Source organism: Triturus cristatus, chromosome 1_1 (assembly GCF_964204655.1).
Source record: "Triturus cristatus chromosome 1_1, aTriCri1.1, whole genome shotgun sequence".
Classification (NCBI taxonomy): domain Eukaryota; kingdom Metazoa; phylum Chordata; class Amphibia; order Caudata; family Salamandridae; genus Triturus; species Triturus cristatus.
Window position 1 is genome coordinate 55,168,508 of NC_140579.1, and position 18,969 is coordinate 55,187,476.

General features: G+C 43.8%; 1 protein-coding gene across 1 annotated transcript in view; it reads right to left on the bottom strand.

The window, feature by feature from the left end:
• The window catches only part of LOC146869372 (complement C4-like), a 536,657-nt gene that overhangs the window by 245,892 nt on the left and 271,796 nt on the right, over nt 1-18,969 (bottom strand). The window contains exon 18 of the mRNA XM_085599650.1: nt 2,364-2,475. Within this exon, the coding sequence (XP_085455776.1) occupies nt 2,364-2,475 (112 nt within the window). The remainder of the gene's footprint in view (nt 1-2,363; nt 2,476-18,969) is intronic.

Sequence of the window (18,969 nt, forward strand, 5' to 3'; positions counted from 1 at the left end):
TTCTGTCTGGCTGTTGCCAGAAATATAAAAGTAGATGGAACAAATCAACAAGTAAAATAAATTAGAAATTTGAATTTCAAGTTGCAGAGCAGATCTAGGAGAGCAAAAGGGAAGAGGACGCTACATTTAAGAACATAAGGGATAGATTATCACACATATTAAACAATTTTTGGGGCTTCGAGTAAGACATTTTCTGGGCACTGTTAAGGACAAGTATGAATTTATTATCCATTTTTAGCTAATTACAGCCCTCATGATGCCAAGCAAAATTGAAATACACGAAACTGTCACACAAAGCACAGCCAAATAATATGAAAGAAATCTTGGACAAGTGATGATAAAGTTATTTTCTTATTTGTGCGTCACTCTAGATTTGTTGTCTTCTAGCAATTGTAATTCATATAGAATTCCGTGCCTAACAAACCACATTCACCCCATTAAAGGAAAGACATGGTAAAATGACTTTGATGATGTTTTGTGGACAGATTTATTGTATTAAAATACAAATTATGGATACGCGACTTGAAAAGGTAGCATTAATTTAACATTTTCATAACCACAAATAAACCCCATCACAATTGTCATCCATGCAGCAACAGTGAGAATCAAAGCAGGTGAAATCTGAGTGTTCTCTTTAATTCCCTTCCCCTTCCTTGTCCATCCTCTCCTCATTCTATGTACACTTCTCTTGTTAGACAGTGACTTCCTGATTGATTAAGTAAAAGTAATGAGAGGAACTAGGAGAAGGACAGAGAGGTAAAGAGAGAAGTATAGTGAGGAAGGTGAAAAAGAAAGAGCGCGGAAATAAATATAGAGCTGAGGTAGAGAGACACGTGAGAAAAGAGATATATAAGGTAAAGTGGGAAGGGTGAAGTAGCCAGAAGGAAAGATACAGAGAGAAAGAATAAAGAAGAGGCTGGTAGAAATAATTAGCTACACAGATAAGGCATTAAAGTGAGGTGGAGAGAGAGCTCAATAGGGAGAAGGAGGGTGAGATAGAGAGAGGTGTGGTAAAGAGGAAAAGTTAAGTAGAGAGGCAGTTGAGGTAGAAAGAAGTGCAATCATAAAGAGGGAAATAGAGGGTGTGGTAGACAAAGAGGTGAAGTCTGAGAAATAAGGTAGGGAGAGGTATACAGGGAGGGAGGAAGTGAGAAGAGATATAAAGAAGGTGGAGTGAAATAGAGGTCAATGCAGAGAGTGATAGGAGAAATATAGATATATATAGAAGGAAATAATAGAGGAAAAGTGGTGGAAGTAGAATAGGAGAGGGAATGACAAAGGTAGTGAGAAAAGAGTTTCAAAGAGAAGGGCGCTGGAGAGGTGAATATATAAGGAAGTAAACTGTTAGGTTTGGTAGCAAGATAGAGAAAGTGGTCGAGTAAAGATGAGATAGTGAGAGAGATGTGAAATAGAGAGAGACTTGAGCTAGTGAGAGAGGTGACGTAGAGAGTGGAGAGCTAAAGAGTAGAGTACTGAGAGTAATGAGAGGGGTGAGGAGCAGGTATGGAGAGAGGTGTTGTATGGAGAGATTAGTGAGATGAAAAAGATGAAATATTGTTGCTTTTGGTAAAGGGGGGCTTTTTACAGAAGTTCCAGATCTTAGCACCTGGAAAAATCCACTTTCCACTAAAGCGTAGCCCCAAAGCATGATTCTGATGGTTTTCCACATTGTGCTGGTGAATCTTTACAGCTATTTAAGAAACAGAAAAGTGTGTGGACTGTTGAACCATGTTACAGAGATCCTTGATTTACTTATTGAAAAGAAGTCTGTCTAAAAAGGTTTTTATGATCAAGAGATTCCCTAATCTAAGCATTGAGGCTTAGTCATTTTCTTAAGAGGTCTGAACCGTAGGGACGCAATGGTGTGGAGGAGAATATGGTGGCTCAGAGATGAAAGTGGTGGTGTGATGACATGGGGGAACAGAGAAGTATGAAGAGGATTGTTAATTCACAAACACACACACACACACACACACACACACACACAGTTTAATGGTGCCCCTTCCCTTGTGTGGATACATCAATTCCAGAATGATCAGGTTTTTGTTTACAGTAGACAAAGATAAGTTACTAGAAGGTGATTAGTATACAAGGCACACCACCTACACATCAAGCAGGTCATTGATCATGGCCACCATTCAGTTTGGAAAGGAGAAGCTGTTGTCAAAGACGATGGGCGAGGACCTCTAAATGCAAAGTTTGAGCCAGTGGGGGTGTTGTTTTTCGACGATAAGGTCATAGTTCGAATGTGTTGTCTTTGACAACATTGCTGTTGACTAGTCACCATACACTTGCACAACGGTGGAGATCTTTGAAGTGGAATATAAAAGATTAAAATGGCCACACTTAGCAATCAATCTTACATGTGTTTTTTGTTCACATTCACTGTCTTCCACAGCCAGCTCTCAGGGAAGTTTGTTCTTGCTTCGATAGAGTCTTCGTCATAAAACTCTTCCTCTTCATCTTCTGAAAGAGCTGCAACAACAGAGGAATATTGGACTGGATGAGCTCATAAACACTAATCTTGGAAGAGATGGAGCATGTGTGAGGTGAATGGAATAGAGCACATGCATCTCCAGACCCTCCCACAGCATCACATCAGCACTGTTAATTTTGTAGATGACTTTTTAACCCCTTGATTTCCGAGGTGCCTGTGTAATCCTGTGCTAGATTTCCTCTCTGTCTGTAGAAATCTTCTATAAACATGAAAAAGGCACTTTCTTTCACATTTGTGCCTCATGCCCATGTTCTACTTATGTCATGAGGGAGTACTGTGTCCACCTTTGTATGATGTATCCATACATAAAAAGGACAGCAAGAGTGTTTTGAGTGAGATGCTACAGTCCAACATGGGGCAATGGCCATTAAAGAGAAACAGTCAACATGGGGAGTACAGTACTGGGGCACCGACAGGCTTACGGATGCTCCGCAGTAGGGATAATTCTCAAAACTAGGGAACAATGACAGACCAAAGCCATTTCCATATTTACAGAGGTTCCCCCATTTAGGCACTCACTATGAAGGTGACGTAATTTGGAGTGGGGATACCAAGGGAGTGGAACCTCTGATTCCAGCCTGTGTCCACCACCAAATTCCAATGAATAAAACGATCTGCATGACTCCCAGGCCTTTTTCATGCACTTGTTCCCACTTCTGGGGAGGAGACCGCTGATACTTCCTCCTCAATCTATCTGAGCGCCTGGAAAATGTCAGGTCAGGCTTCTGCCCACTGCAGCAGGGGTCGGATGAGGCTGGGCTCTGCTGCTGCCCACAGCACATTCAGCATTTAATGGGATTGGTGTCTCCAGGCCTGGATTGATCGGGTCTGGAGTTTGCGGGCACCATCGTTCCAGACCTGGAGACATTCAGAAAATTGAACAGGCAGAATTCCATAGAAAGTTATCGCTCTGGTTGAATTCCAGTACCTCATATTGAGGGCCTCAGCAGAGATCAAAGAATTTCTCTTTTAGACAAAATGCAGTATGCAATGAACAGAAAGTCCATGATTATGCTTTACCAATATTTGGAACTTTTTCTGAGTTTTTGGGAAATATCACCGGTCACTATTACAAAAATCCTGTTGCAGGCACCAAAGATATTTCAGGCAATTAGCATGAGGTGTGCAGTGTTGGTAGCACACTTCCAATACTCCCCGGAAAAGTTAGAAATATTCTAGAGAACTAAAATATGTGCAGCAACCAGAAATGTAATTGGTTTGAAGATCATTAGTGACAATTTAGCCCAATGGGTTAAATTATCTGTGATCACATCCATGCAGGCACAGTACAGAACACACTAAACACCTCATGCTTCTGATTCACTGTCTCTTCAGTGGTTTCTCCTCCTACCAAAATTCCTTTGGATGTGTTCGGCACCACCCAAATTGTCTCATCTTGAAAACAAAATTCATAGGAGAGAGAACAACTTTCCACAAAGCACTTGCAGGGCCCGGTGACCAGGAGTCTGGAGTTTTTCAAAGCTCCAGAATCTTTCAACAAAAGATGCTCTATTTTAACCTATTCATTTTATTCAGGGCTTTTATATTGAACAAGCCAACCCCAGGAGGCAGTATAGTGCTTTACATGGAACTCCAATTACAAGTCAATTTGTGCTAGCTAGAGACTGATGTCTACTGTAAGACAAGGGTTCATGTACAAGCTACTTAAAAAGCAGCAGGTAAAGGCGTGGGTGAAATCAGAGAGTCCGGAGAGCGGAACAGAGGCTCAGAGGGAATACTAGGTGAAAAGGAATGTTTTAGTTCTCCTCTGCAGTTTGTTAGAGCATCTTATTCCTTGGGGATTTCCAGTTTGATCAGGTTGCACAGCGTGTGGTGTGGTTGCAGTCAGATGGAGATAGCTTTTATGATGGATGGTATGATGTGCTTGTATGAGTGTAAACTAGATGTGGTACCATCCGTGGTAACCTTGAAGATCTTTGTGGGAGGTGTGATGTGGTCGTACTTGCATTAGTCAGTGAATGACGTGAGTTGCTGCATGGAGCACAGCTTCTAATAATTGAGGGAAGAGTCCAGAATGACTGTCAGCAGGGAGACTCCATCCCCCCTTCCCCCCTCTCCTTCATTGCTTCACCGGTGAGAGCTTGCACTGTGGAGTGGACGCTGTACACTGGGCAGAAGACTTCAAACTTTGTAAGTGGCTCAGTAGTTACCAAGCCGTTCCCTTGAATAAAAGACTAGGGGCCCGATACACAAAGGTAAACTGAGACAAAAGTCTAACTTTACTACTCGTAAATGCCCTTTGTGCATACCAAAAGTCGTAAAGTTAGACTTTCGTCTCAGTTTACCTTTGTAAATATATATGTATATTTATATATATAGTTAAGATTCAGATTCATTTTCCATAGGAAGAATATTATTTCATTTTCCAATAACTTTGGCGTTGTTTGATGAACCCTCTCAACATTTTCACCAGGTGGTTTGCAGCTCACTTCAGCTGCTGTATTGAAAGTTTTGGTGTGATCCGGCAAGGGGGGGCTGGGAAAATGGTGGGTCCCAAAACGTGTTTTCTCCATGTTCATTTCCATAGGAACTGCATACATGGTTACAGCCCAAACTGCTGAACGGAATTACACTAAATTTGGCAGAAAGGTAGCTGTTTGTCCTAAAAGCGAACTTTTGTAAATTGGTGTACACTTGTTCAGTAGTTGCGTAATTTTGTAAAGATTTTTTCAATTGTATATATTGGGGCGAGGAGGGTCCGCAACTTTAACGCAAGGCAGCGTGAACCCCAGCAGTAGGAGGAATGCTCTAATTGGCTGGCCGCAAGCTGAAGAAAGTGTTGCAGCCACCATTTTATGAAGCAGAGCCAATCCTGGGGGATGGTTTTAAATGTTGGAAAGCATACAAGAGGTCAGTGTAGGAGTACCATGACCCCAAGGGTGTATTGTAGGGGTGTCTTAGACATCCCTTAAGTTTTCGAATGCATAGATTCGTTTTTTTCTCCACATGGATGGTGTTGCAACCCAATCGTGGTGCTCAGCACGATTCCTCCTGTAAAGTCACGTTGGAGGTTGTGAACCCCACGAAACAAATAAAAAACAAAATTAGGGCCACCATTTTATGAAGCGCGAGTCAGTCCCAGGGGATAGCTATCAATGTGAAAGAATGTAGAAAGGGTAAGGGTTGGAGTACCCGGACCTCATGGGTATATTGTAGGTGTCACCTAGGGACCTGTTATGAGTTTTACAATTCGAAGATAAGGTCATTTTTCCCACGCGGCAACAGTTGCAACCCCACTGCAGCGCTCAGTGTTGCCCCAATGTAACATCGTGATGGAGGCATGAACCTCACTGAAATAAATAGAAAAATTATATACATTCAAACACTCACTCATACATTAATGCATGCACTCAAACCGTCATAAATCCACTCACAGGCTCAGTCACAAATGCATACACCCACTCAGAGAACCACCCAGACAGTCACTCAACCTCAGAGACCCACTTACAGACTCATCTACCCACTCAGACCCACTCAGACACTGAAGCACTCACACAGAGACCGACTAAGAGACCCATGCACCCACTCACAGACCCACTCAGACACTCATGCAGCCAAACACAGACCCACTCAGAGACTCACATATCCATTCACAGACCCACTCAGACAGCCACACTCCCACACAAGGCCCATTTAGATACTCATGCACCCACTCACAGACCCACTTGGAGACTCATGCACCCACTCACAGACTCACCCAGCCACACATCCACTCAAGACTCATTTAGACGTTCATGCACCCACTCACAGACCCACTCAGAGACTCACACACCCACTTACAGACCCACAGAGATTCATGCACTCACTCATAGACTCATAGAGTCATGCACTCACTAACAGACCCACTCATAGACTTGTGCAGTACCTCACACACCCACTAAGAGGTTCATACAATCACTCTCAGACCCACTCAGAGTCATGCGTGTACTCATACAGAGGTTACAGGGATATTATTGTTAGGAAATAGAATTTAAAACCTTAGAAATTCACTGAAAAATTAAAAGGTTACAGGGTATTATAATTTGGAAATTGATTTTAAAAAACTATAGAAATTCACTGAAAAAAACAAATGTTACAGGGGTGTTATAATTAGGCTAAGATTTCACTTGTACAAAACCAGTGAAATTCAGCAGTTATAGTTACCTTAGCTAACTGTAACGTATTCCCCCGCAATGCACTGTTTAAGACCTCATATATTGCATCACTCATGACATGTTCAGTGACATCACTGATGACATAACTGATTACATACCCATTCACACTTCCATACAAACACTCAGGTATGTGCTCACTCACCTATAGTCATTCACACAGACATTCACTCTCCAATGCGACCACTTACACACACAGTCAGTCATTCATTCATACAGACATTCAGACAACCACTCACTCACCCATACAGTCACTCAAATATCCACTCACTCACCCACCCAGGCAGTGAAACACCCACTCACTCACCACCAAAGTCATTCACAAACCCACTCACTCACCCACACAGCTATTTACTTATACACCAATACAGCCACTCACACACCCATTCACACCTCCATACAGAGACACCTAGAAAACCAGTCATACACTCACTCACTCACCCATACAACCAATCAGATACCTACTCACACATTCATACAACCACTAACACATCCACTCAGAAAACCTTAAGACCTACTTAGAAAATCTACTTTTTAGCCATACATTCACTCATGCATGCATGCATTCACACACTGATGCAGCCACTGACACACTCACTCACCCAGCAACGTAGTCACTCACTCACACACCCACTTACTCACACACACAGCAACTCACATACCTAGTTTTACACAAATACAGCCACTCACACACCCACACACACCTATACAGCCACTCCCTCATGAACAAAAGCACTCACTTACACACCTATGCAACCACTCACATACCAACTCACACACCAATACTACCACTGACACAACTACTCACTCACCTACAGACCTAGTCAGAAATACATTCACTCACCCATAGTCCCTTATACATGCGGTTGCACGTCCATTCAGCAACTCACACACAGATACAGACAATCACACACCCACTCAGATCACACACTTATTTCTAGTACAGCTAGTATAGTAATCTAACTTTTGTAGTAGGTTAGTACATATCTTTAACACCCATAAACTCTTAAACACACTTACTCTCACTGGATGATGTCATCAGTGATGTCATTTGAGATGTCATCAAATGTTGTCACTGACCATGTCATGAGTGATGTAATATGTGAGGTCAGAGGCAGTGCATTTCAGGGAAGTAAGTTATAGTTAGTTCAGGTAACTATATCCGATGAATTTCACTGGTTTTGTATGAGTGAAATCTAAATATAATTGAAGTGAAAAAAATACATACATATATATATATGCACTGCAATGCGGCTTAGGTACGGATCGCTCAGCAGCGGGTGCGAGTGTTGGGCCAAGCCAGCAGCCAGGAATCAATTTTACTACTTGCATCCCCTGGGTGTGTAATATTCGATTTCCTTGATGCATGTATTTTTGCTAGTTTTAGTTTCCGGACATATTTGTATATGTCAATTTTGGTGGTAGTGTAATCAAAGTGCTTTTCAGGGCAGAACGATAGGCCTTTATTGAGGATTTTTTGTTCGGTTTCCGTTAGTGTGTAGTGTGATAAGTTCACTATTAGGTTTTCGATAGCTAGTTCTTCTTTGTGCGATTTCTGAGACCATACCTTTTTTCGTTTGGATCTCCGGGTTTTCCTGAGGCTTCTAAAGACTTTAAATTGCCTCTTCCATACCCTCTGCCTCGTCCTCTGCCCCTGCCTCTTCCCCGAGTTTGGAAAATCTTAGATACACCGTGCTAACTTAAACTGGCCACTAATGCCGGTCTATTGAATACACCCTTGGTTAATTTGCTGAAATGTTACCATTGTAAATGTCCTATAACTGGCTACTATAGAATTGGAACACTTAGTATGCATGCAGTGTAAATACCATGCTTTGATTAGTATCATTTACTTTACTATACATCGTGGAATCTACCCTCATTTAATCGATATTGTTATAATAGTAGACATCTGTCCAAATGCCTTATTGCTGCTTTGGGAAATTGAATTTATTTGACTTTTACTGTTACGAGGTGATTAACCAAAACTACTAATTTTTTGAAGAAATGTAAAAAACTACAGCTCCCAGAATTCTATGGGGCGTAATACGTTACATAGGAAATGCTTTAAATTGTAACAGGAAATGGTGTCACCTACCGTGAACAAGGCCGACATGGCTGAAACGCGTCGGTGTAACAGAAGGGAACTCTGTTAAAGAATAAATATTTGCAAGGTTCCTGAGTGCAAGTGTCATTTGCTGTAAAAAAAAAAAAAAAAAAAAAAAAACATATATATATATATATATATAAATATATTATCTACTGGCGGTCGCCAGTAGATAGTTATAGTTAGGACCGTGTTTCCATAGGAAATCTGAAAATTCTATTTTGAATAACTTTGGCGCCGGTTGACGAATCTTCGCGAAATTTTCAAAACTAATGGGGCGCTCCGCTCAGCTCCTACCCTGAAAGTCTCAGGGGGATTCGTCAAGCGGGGGCCGAGAAAAAAGGGGGGTCCCAAAACACGTTTTCCCCATGCATTTTCCCATAGGACCTTTAGCCGAAGGTATAGCCCGAACGGCTGAACAGAATTACTTGAAATTTGGCAGAGAGGTAGTCCTCAGGTCAGGGATGTGCCTTTTGCATGTATGTAGTCAATCTGTTCAGTAGTTCCTGAGAAAATTGCAGTTAAAAGCACATACATATAGCCGCGCACCGTGCGTGCACCGTGCGAGCATCCTAACGTGCGTGAGCGTAATTCTGATTGGTGGTTACATGTTAGTCAACGTTCGAATCGGTCGAAATCAGGAAGTGTTGGCCGCCATTTTGTTTGTTTTCAGTGCGAGAGTGAAAAAGGAAGGTGGCGAACGTGAAAAGGGGGCAGGGTAGAGAGTTCCTGACCCCCTAGCCTTTGTCAGTGGGTCCCTGAAGGACCCCGAAGGCAGAATTTTTTTTTTTTTTTTTTTTTGTTTTTTAAATCGCGGGGGTGCGCGCACCGTGCGTGCACGGTGAAAAACCAAAAAAAAATGAATACGTAGTTTATTGTAAAATAAATATAATACATACATAACTTAGCATTTAAAAAACCGTACAAATTCACTGAAAAAACCATAGGTTTCACACACGTTATAGTTAGGAATTAGCATTTAAAAAACCTTGCAAATTCACTCAAAAAACCATAGGTTTCACACATGTTATAGTTAGGTGGATATTTCACTCGTAAAAAACCATGAGTGATGCCACTGACCATGTCATGAGTGATGTAATATGTGACGTCATGAGCAGGATTGCGGGCGCGCGAGTTATAGTTATCTGAACTATGAGGCCAAAAGGGGACATCAGAAGCACCGAAGACATTAATGAAATATTATAATCTATTTAATTTTAAGTGCATTGTTTGGTAAATATATGGGAGAGGGTGAGCACGCTAGGCCCTGAATCGGGCCAATGGGTGATACAATAAATCTGGTCTCGGGGAATACAACTGAAGTGGGCAGCATTTGAGCTGTTGGAAGAACAAACTGGAGTAGATGAGGCTGAACAATTAGGCACTACTCAGCTAAATCTAGCACTACAAGGCACTTGCCAAGGGGATATTTAAATTGCAACCTGACCCCAACCTGGGGGGTTTAGATGAAAAGCGCAGGAGGACGACGGCACTGGTACGGATGGATTGGGCAAATCTGGTGATAAAGATCCTCTCATTCACCGGCAAGAACAGGCAATAGCCCCTTCAACCCCCCCAACTATCATTGCTGATCTCTATAGCTGTATTACTAACGATAGCTTGAACATTGCTAATACTAACCCAATCTACTCTCTGCTAGATGATGTGGCTTCGCATTCTGGATCAACTAGTTCACCACTTGGCCGGAAGAAGGACAATGCTAAAACTAAGTCTGAAAGATGATACAAAAAAGGTGTTGACAAATAATGTGACACACACGATCACAAGATTATTGCTGGCAAACTTGTCACAGACAGCAGTCCCCTCCGAAAGTGGGTTACGGCAAAGGGCGAAGTGAAAAACTTGATATCGGGACTCTCTGGCTCTGGCCCAGGTATGGATAATGATCTAAGACGCACGTTTCAAGGACCTAGTAAAGAATTAACTGCTTCTACTGATAAGGAGCCGACTGCAAACAGTGGCTCGAAAAATGCGGTGGCTGGTTTTGTTCCTCCAACTACCCTCGCTAATGTGGGTAAAGGCGACTTAACTGCTTTAACTGCTGGCTTAGCTGAATCTTCTGTCGTGGTGATCCTGCAAGCATTACAAGCCCAAAGAGAAGAAGCGCAGGAGTATTATACACAGGCCAGGGCTGATAGCTTATCGATTAAGGAAAATGCTACTTACCAGTATGCATCTGTTCTTGGCATGTAGAGCTGCAGAATATCACACTTTTGCATAGATCGCCATCTGGTGTTGGGCTCGGATGCTTGCACCTTGCTGTTGTCTTGGAAGAAGTATTTTGTAGTCACGAGATAGGTGACTCCTCCCTTGGACGAGAGTGCCCACGGGCATCGACTCCATCCTCAGATTGTTTTTATCTGCCATCGGGTTTGGATGTAACTTCAGCGCTCTGATTCGGTACCGTGTTTCCAAACCTTTTTGACGCGCAAACCATCGCAAACTCGACGGTATTGTTTTTGTTTACGTGCCTTTCGACACGCTAACTCAAATACTCGATTCCACTTGTCGACACGGGCTGCGGGGCCTATCGATGACATTCGGGCCTTCAGCTACTGGAAAGGACTCCATTCAAAAAATGCCCCCAGTATGGAGCTAAATTCCCACAACCTTTGTCTCTCACCGGAACACGAAGATGTTCCAGCGGTTTTAATGGCTTTAAAACTTTCCAAAGCCTACAAAATGCATATGCACTCCCACACCAATATCATTATAAATATTTACAATTTAGAGACTTTACCATGAGATCAAAGGGGGTGTGATCTGTAGGGACATATGATATATGAACATGTTTGCAAGAGACACCTCAGAAGCATGCAGTTCGTAAAGCATATCAATATTTGTGTCAGGAGAGGATTGATCCATGCTTACAGTTAGCTTCAAAATGGAGCAGGGTGTTAGAAACAGAAGTCACTTCTATGGCAATAAATGACGCCCTTATAACGCTAAAAGAAGCTGTTTGGTCAACTAACTTAAAGCTTCAGCAGTTTCGGACAATATGCATGCTATACTATACCTCGGAAAAATTAGCCAGTTGGGGGGGCAAAGTAGACGACATCTGAGTAACAAAGTGTATGGTCCAAAATGTAGACTATATGCTGCTCATATTTTGCATATGTTTGTTGCATGCCCATTGCTATTGCCATTCTGGCAGGGAATCAGACAAGTCTGTAAAGCTCACCTCGGCTTAGACTTGGTTTTCACTACGCAGGAGATTATGTTGGGGTATAAGGCTGAATTTAGTTACTGCCAGATTAGCAATCTCAAGGGCCTGGATATCTCCAAAACCAAGCAGCACTGCAGAATGGTGGGCTATTGTGGTGGAGATCTTTCAGAGAGAAAGGGATCTGGCTCAAAGTAGAGGCATACGATCGCTTCTGATGTTCAATGTTGTTTGGCATAGAATGATAAAAGACTAATGTATTTTCCATATATTTCTATATCTTTCTTTCATTGTATTTTATAGGTACTGTTTTAGATGTATGTTTTGTTACAACATCTATGATATGAACTCCTATATATGAATTAGTATTGCCTTACTGTTAAATTTTGTATAAATTATGTTGATCTCCTTTGCACAAATGAAAATTACATTTTAAAAAATAAAAAAGAGTGGTAAATATAAACAATAGTTCCCCAGAGTAAGGACACCTTGTTCAGGGAAACAGTGCATTTTATTTCACCCAGTCATTCATTCACTAATGGATGCTTTGTCGCTACAAAAGGTCAGTTCTAGACTTGGAGCATTGCAACATTTTAGTATTCATTTTTCGATAGGTTTATGCCTTCGTCAATGTTTTTGGTGCTCTCATTTAAGCCTCCTTTTTTACCTCTAGTTCCTCTGCTCTGACTACTGTTCTGATTACAGATTCTTCAGAGAACTGATTTGATGACTGCCTTTTGGGACCTTAATGACACCAGCTTGTTATAGATCATCATCCTGGACATGGCGCACAGTGTCCTTAGTGGTCAAGGACTTAATTATCTGACTACCTATGTTCAGTTACCCATTCTAGAGTCTTACGCAAATGGGAAAAAGGAGCTTCTTAGGTGTAGGGTGTATAAACTGAAAGATACAATATGTCAAGATCAGGTTAGAAGGTTTAGTTAATGAAGTTATTACATGTGATCCTGTCAACCCTTAGCTAAATTTGTTTTGATATAATGGGATGAAAGTGCGAGGGGACCTTATCGTAATGTATGTTATAAATCAATCCATTTATGTGTCGCTGTTATTGATGCTCATGTCAGTTTGGAAGTATTCCGCTTTGGATTTTTCCTCACGCTACCTCTTTCGAAAAGCATCTGTGGTATCTTGTTGTATGGAACACCAGCTACACAAAGGTCCTACCCTTAGCTTGGTCTTCCCAGAATGGATGCTAGGGACCCTCCACTGCAACCAGCCACTGACTATATGATGAAATAGCTTACCTTACCTTGGTACTTGCTAGACAAGTAATCAATGTTGCTATGAATAAATTATATATATGTGTGGTTCAATCTGGGGTCAAAGTGTTAGCATCCTTGAACTGCTGAGCACTGTAAGACGAATATTGTTGATTTAATAACACTCATGTGAATTTTCTAAAATCGTATCTGTGATGAAAGTAGCAATTAATAATTAAACAAAAGGTGCAAAAAATGCAAACAATGGGTGTTGTTAAAGGTATGTATGTGTTGCCAAATAATAGAATATAAATAAATACAAGGAAAAATAAACCAAGAGAGCGATCAACCATGAACCATTGGTTATGCTGTTAATTATAGAATGGGCTGCCCATGGAGCCCCTCGCTGCCAGGCTCAGACAACACCACACCCACAGAGGTCTCGGTTTTGCGGCCCGAGCTCTTGCCTTCTCCATGTATGTGGACGACGTCACACTCTATGTCCGCAATCCCCAGGAGAATCTCGGCCTTATGGTCCGCGAGGTGGTACGTTTCGGGGGCCTTTCTGGCATCCAGGTCAACTGGGACAAGTCCATTCTTTTTCCCCTCATGGATGCTACTGTCCCCTTCAATCCGGATTACCCTTTTGTATGGGCATTGGGACCTACTAGATATCTAGGTATTTGGCTCAGCAGAGACGTGAACGAACTCTGGAAGGCCAATTTCGGCCGCGCTGTAGATTGGCTTGAGTCTAAGATCCAACTCTGGTGACGGTTGCCCCTGTCTCTGGCGGGCCGCATAGCCATCGTCAAGATGGTGGTGCTCCTGAAGGTTCTGTATTTATTCGTGAATGTCCCCTTCCCCTAACAGTGCACTTCTTCCGCAGACTCCGCTCCCTTATCATTACCCTTGTCTGGGCCGGTCGTCAGCCTAGAATCGCATATAATATACTCACCCTCCCAGTGTCGTGTGGTGGACTGGGAGCCCCGGATTTTAAACTATACGCCCTCAGTGCCCAAGCCAGCTTCCTCCACTTCTGGCTCCATACGACTCCTTTCCAACCTCACGTCGCGGTGGAGGCTAACCTCGCTGCCCCCTGGCCGCTCCTGACCGCTCTTTTTGCCCCAATGAAGCCCCTGAGCGGCAACACAGTGGAGACTTTGCGATGGGCCTGGGATGGGTTCCGGAGATATTCTGGCTCAAGCATGCTCTCCGCAAATGCCATGCCCATTGCACATAACCCGACATTCCCCCCCTCTACAGACGGCCGGAATGGTCAAACACGCGACCTGTTTGGGACTCTCCATGGTGTCGGACCTCTACCCTAGAAACAATTTCTTTTCTCTCACGTCCCCATGAACACTCTGCTTTATTATCAACTCAGGGCTCTCTGCAGGGAGCTTCATTTCATGTTTCCTCAGCCCTCCCCTCGATGGCCGCCCTCAATTTTCTCTACACATCCCTCTCCCGCCACAAGTTGGTCACCAAGATATATATAATATAATATTTGCATAGACTGTACCGCTCCCCCACTCAGCTGCACAAAATGGGCCTCGCCCCCAGCGACAGATAATTGTGCGGCTCTGCTCCAGCGGCAGACTTCTCCCACCTTGCCTGGCTGTGCCCCAAAGTCTCAACATACTGGCGCAAGGTGTGCGCCGCTGTTACTGAGATCACCTCCGCGCTGGTCCAGCCGGACCCTCTGCTTTGCCTCCTAGGCTTTGTGAAACTCTACCCAGATACTACACGTTGGCTGACTGCGATGCCTCTTGTTCCCGCACGGCGCAGGGGTTTCCATGTGTTGGGGTCGAAAGTCTGCGACAAAGGTTACCACTTGGCACGAGGACGCTGCGCGCTGTCAAACACTTTTGTCCGAATTCTGGGACATAATGCCGGCCACTTCCCGCCCGATTGATATTTGGGGTCCCCTTGTCTCCTATCTCCAGCGTAAGGACTCCCTGCACTCTGCGGCCTCTCCTGCGCTCCCTGCCGGCACTCCGCCCGCGTAGGCGGCCGGAGTTTGCCCATGAGATGCTGCCTCCCCACTCACATACTCCTCTGGTCCCCTGAACCCTCTTCCATCTGCGTTGGGCTTCTCCCGGGCGTTCTCACCCGCTCCCCCTGCTTCACCTTAGAATCTCTCTTTCTGTCCATTGTAATGAGCTTTGTGTATATGATGTCTCATTTGATGTATGAAACAGTTCTCCTCTTTGATTGCGGACCCTCCGGCTGCATATACTGTAACCTTGAAGTGCAATTCTTTTTCAATAAAGGTGTTTGAAAAAAAATAAGAAATAAAAAATTATAGAATGGCCTGTCAAATATAGGACATCATCTGAACATTTATGAGGATAAAGGCTGCACAAATCCTTATTCATAAAGAATGGGAATCACAAAGTGCAGTCCCCTTGAGATAACACATACAAGATGCAGGATACAAACACTATTGCCTAAATTAAGGCCATACAGATTATTTAGCATTTGGCACTTGTTGATTTTCATTTAATTTAAGCTACCACACCAAATACATGAGAGAATCACCAAAGGGATTATTCACAAACCTAATTCAGATATAATTATCACTATGAGACACACGTAATTTGTATCATATGTAAGTAAAGTATTCAGTTTGAAAAACAAAAAAAGACATATTTTTCCTGACTTGTAGAATTATTTGTGGGTGCTTTGACCCCTTCTTTATGATCTCCTTTGAACTTTCACCAACACATGTTTCTTTTTTTGGCGGGTATCCCTAAGACTTCATCAAGGATATTCCAATATCCCATCATGCTCAGCCAGAGGTAGTTACCTCGGTTCTTTTTGTAGGGTACACTAGCTGAATAATAGCAGAGCATGAACGTGTCTGTCTAATCAACCGGGATGGAGGGAGGGATACTAATGACTATCATGGAAAAACCCCTACGAGAGAACTGGAGTTACAGCTAACAAATGACACCTTCTCTCGTAGGTGATTTCCATGTATAGTCATAAGCATTAATAGATTAGCAAGCCCATCCCCCCTGAGGCGGTGGAGTAAACAACAACAATAGCAAGATAGATAGCGAAGCAAATAGATTTCTGAGGGATGCCTGTCCCACTTGAGCATCTGTTTTAGCATCAGTCAAGACGGTAATGCCTAGTGAATGTGTGGACTGACCTCATGTAGCAGCTTTGCAAATATCTGCCAAGGGAATATTTCTCATCAAGGCGGTAGTGGCTGCCTTGCCCATAGTGGAGTGTGCTTTGGGTGTGCTATCAACAGTCTTATTAGCTAATTGATACCAGAATAGGGTGCAAGAGACAATCCACCTGGAAAATGACTGTTCGGAGGTAGCCATACCTGTGTGAACTGGACCAGAATTGAGGTACAATTTTTGTGATTTGCAAATAGATTTGGTTTAGCCTAGATAAAACTTTAAAACCCTATTTACATCCAGAGAGTGAAAGGCACTCTCTGCTGAACTGGATGGATTTGGAAAAAGAAAGTGGGAAATATAGTCTGATTTACGTGAACGTAACTTTAGGGAGGAACTTGGGATGGGTCCTCAACACTACTTCAGAAGAATGGAAGATTGTGTATGGCTCATGAACACTGTTAGACGTGGCACCATTAGCGTGGGTCTCCCTTCCATTTTTTGCTATTGCCTCATGTGTTTTTTTGCTGGTTATAGATGCTTTGGGCACTGTGCCACTGTTGTCCAGTGCCATAGTGCAAGTGCTCCCTATGGTAAATTGAGGTATGGATTAATGATTAAATGATTGGCTAGTTTGGTTTACCTGTCAGACCCTAGTACAGTGTACCTGTAGTGTTCGGGGCTTGTAAACCAAATGCTGCTGGTGGGCTTGCAGCACTGGTTGTGCCACCCACAGAGGCAGACTGTAAAAGTGTGTCTCAGGTCTGCCATCGCAGAGCCTGTGTGCAGTCTGGTACTGCCATGCTGACTGGGCAAGTGCACCCACTTGCTTGTCCCTAAACCTTCCCTTTTCTTCATATCAGACACCCCTATGGTAGGTCCAAGGGCAGAGTGCATTGTAAGTATAAGGTAGGACATGCCCTGGTGTGTGTGGCATGTCCTAACAGTGAATTAAAGCCATTTTCGTTTTTCACTATTGCAAGGCTAACTGTTCCCCATAGGCAAGAATGGGCAGATTGATTATTACATCTTATAATCCTAACTGACTCAGGGAACTAGGTAGAAATTCGAGTTTAGTATGCCTGAACTCAGAATGATAAAAATGCATCTTTTAGTGAAGTTGCTTTTAACATTCTGTGTTTGAAAATACCACTTTTAAAAAGTAGGTATTTTCTGGTCTAACTATCCAAGCCTGCCTCTGCTAGATTGTGCCTTCCTTGTCTGGAGTTTGAGTGACAGAGGCTGGGGGATTCCAGGAGACAGGGTGAGTCAGCACAGGGCTGAATAGAAAGATCTGCATGTAGATGGGTGGGAGGAGTTGCACCTGGGACCTGAATAGGGCTGTGCCTTCCCTCCACAATGCTGGCTCCACCTCCTGTGGTGCGTCTGATGTCTATGCCCTGCACTGTGAAAGGAAAGAAGTAGTCATGTTAACAAAGTGCTCCAGGACTGCCCAGAACTGGTTAGGACTAGGCAAAGGCCTCTCTACCTTCAGAGAACAAAGAGAAACTGAGTATAAATATTGGGACCCAAACCCAAGAACTTTAGATCACTTTGGGAAACAAGAAGAAACCTTTACTGAGGAGAGGAACCAGAGAGACTGAGGAGTGACTCTCCCTACGATGAAGTGCTACTTGGGGGATTGGCCTGCAGTGGTTGCCTAAACTGCCAAAGAAAGGAGAGAGGAACTTTGTGTGTACTTTCATCAACTTGTAAAGGATCTCCAAGGGCTTGAGAGAGAGCTTGCCTCCTGCTGAAGTGTCAGGGACAACAGACTTCACCCACCAGCTCCCCAAGAGTTCTTTTGGAAGTGCCTGCTGCTGTGCGAGGCTTTCTGAAGGACTGTGTGTCGCAAGGAGCTGGAAGCGCGACTCAAGAAGAAGTGTGTCGCAGCCGCTGTCGTCGCATCGCCGAAGAAGAGGATCGACGTCGCATCAGACGCCACCGCATCAACGGAGAAGCATGTCGCCACCGCTGCAGTTGACGCATCATTGCCGAAGGGCCTCACATCAGCGGAGAAGAGGATCGACGTCGCATCAGATGCCGCCGCATCACCGGGAAGCCTGTCGCAGGGCCTGTCGTGGCTCAGAAAAATCGCTGAGTCACCGCAGGGCCGCCGAAGCAACTCGCACCGCCGTAGAAGAGGATCGACGTCGCATCAGACGCCACCACATCACCGGGAAGCGTGTTGCAGGGCCTGTGGCGGCTCAGAAGAATCGTTGAGTCATCGCAGGGCTGTCGCATCGTTGCCGAAGCTACTCGCATCTCCGGAGAAGAGGATCGACATCGCATCAGACGCCGCCGCATCACCAGGAAGCGTGTTGCAGGGTCTGTCGTGGCTCAGAAGTATCGTTGAGTCGCTGCACGGCCGTCGGGCGTGCATGCATCGTGCCACATCAAGAAGAAGATGCTATCTTTGTCGCATTGTACCGAATCTTCATCGCATCACGGCGTTGTGTGCCGCAACGCCACGGAAGTGCAGTAAGAAACCGACGCATCACCTCCCCTCGCAGAGAAGAACCGACGCATACCCTAAGCATCAGTAGGGACCCGACGCATCACCGTTCTTGAGTGAAAGGAACCAACGCATCACCTTCCCTGCAACACTTTTGTTGTATATCGTTACGCATCCTAAGGTACATTGAACTCAAA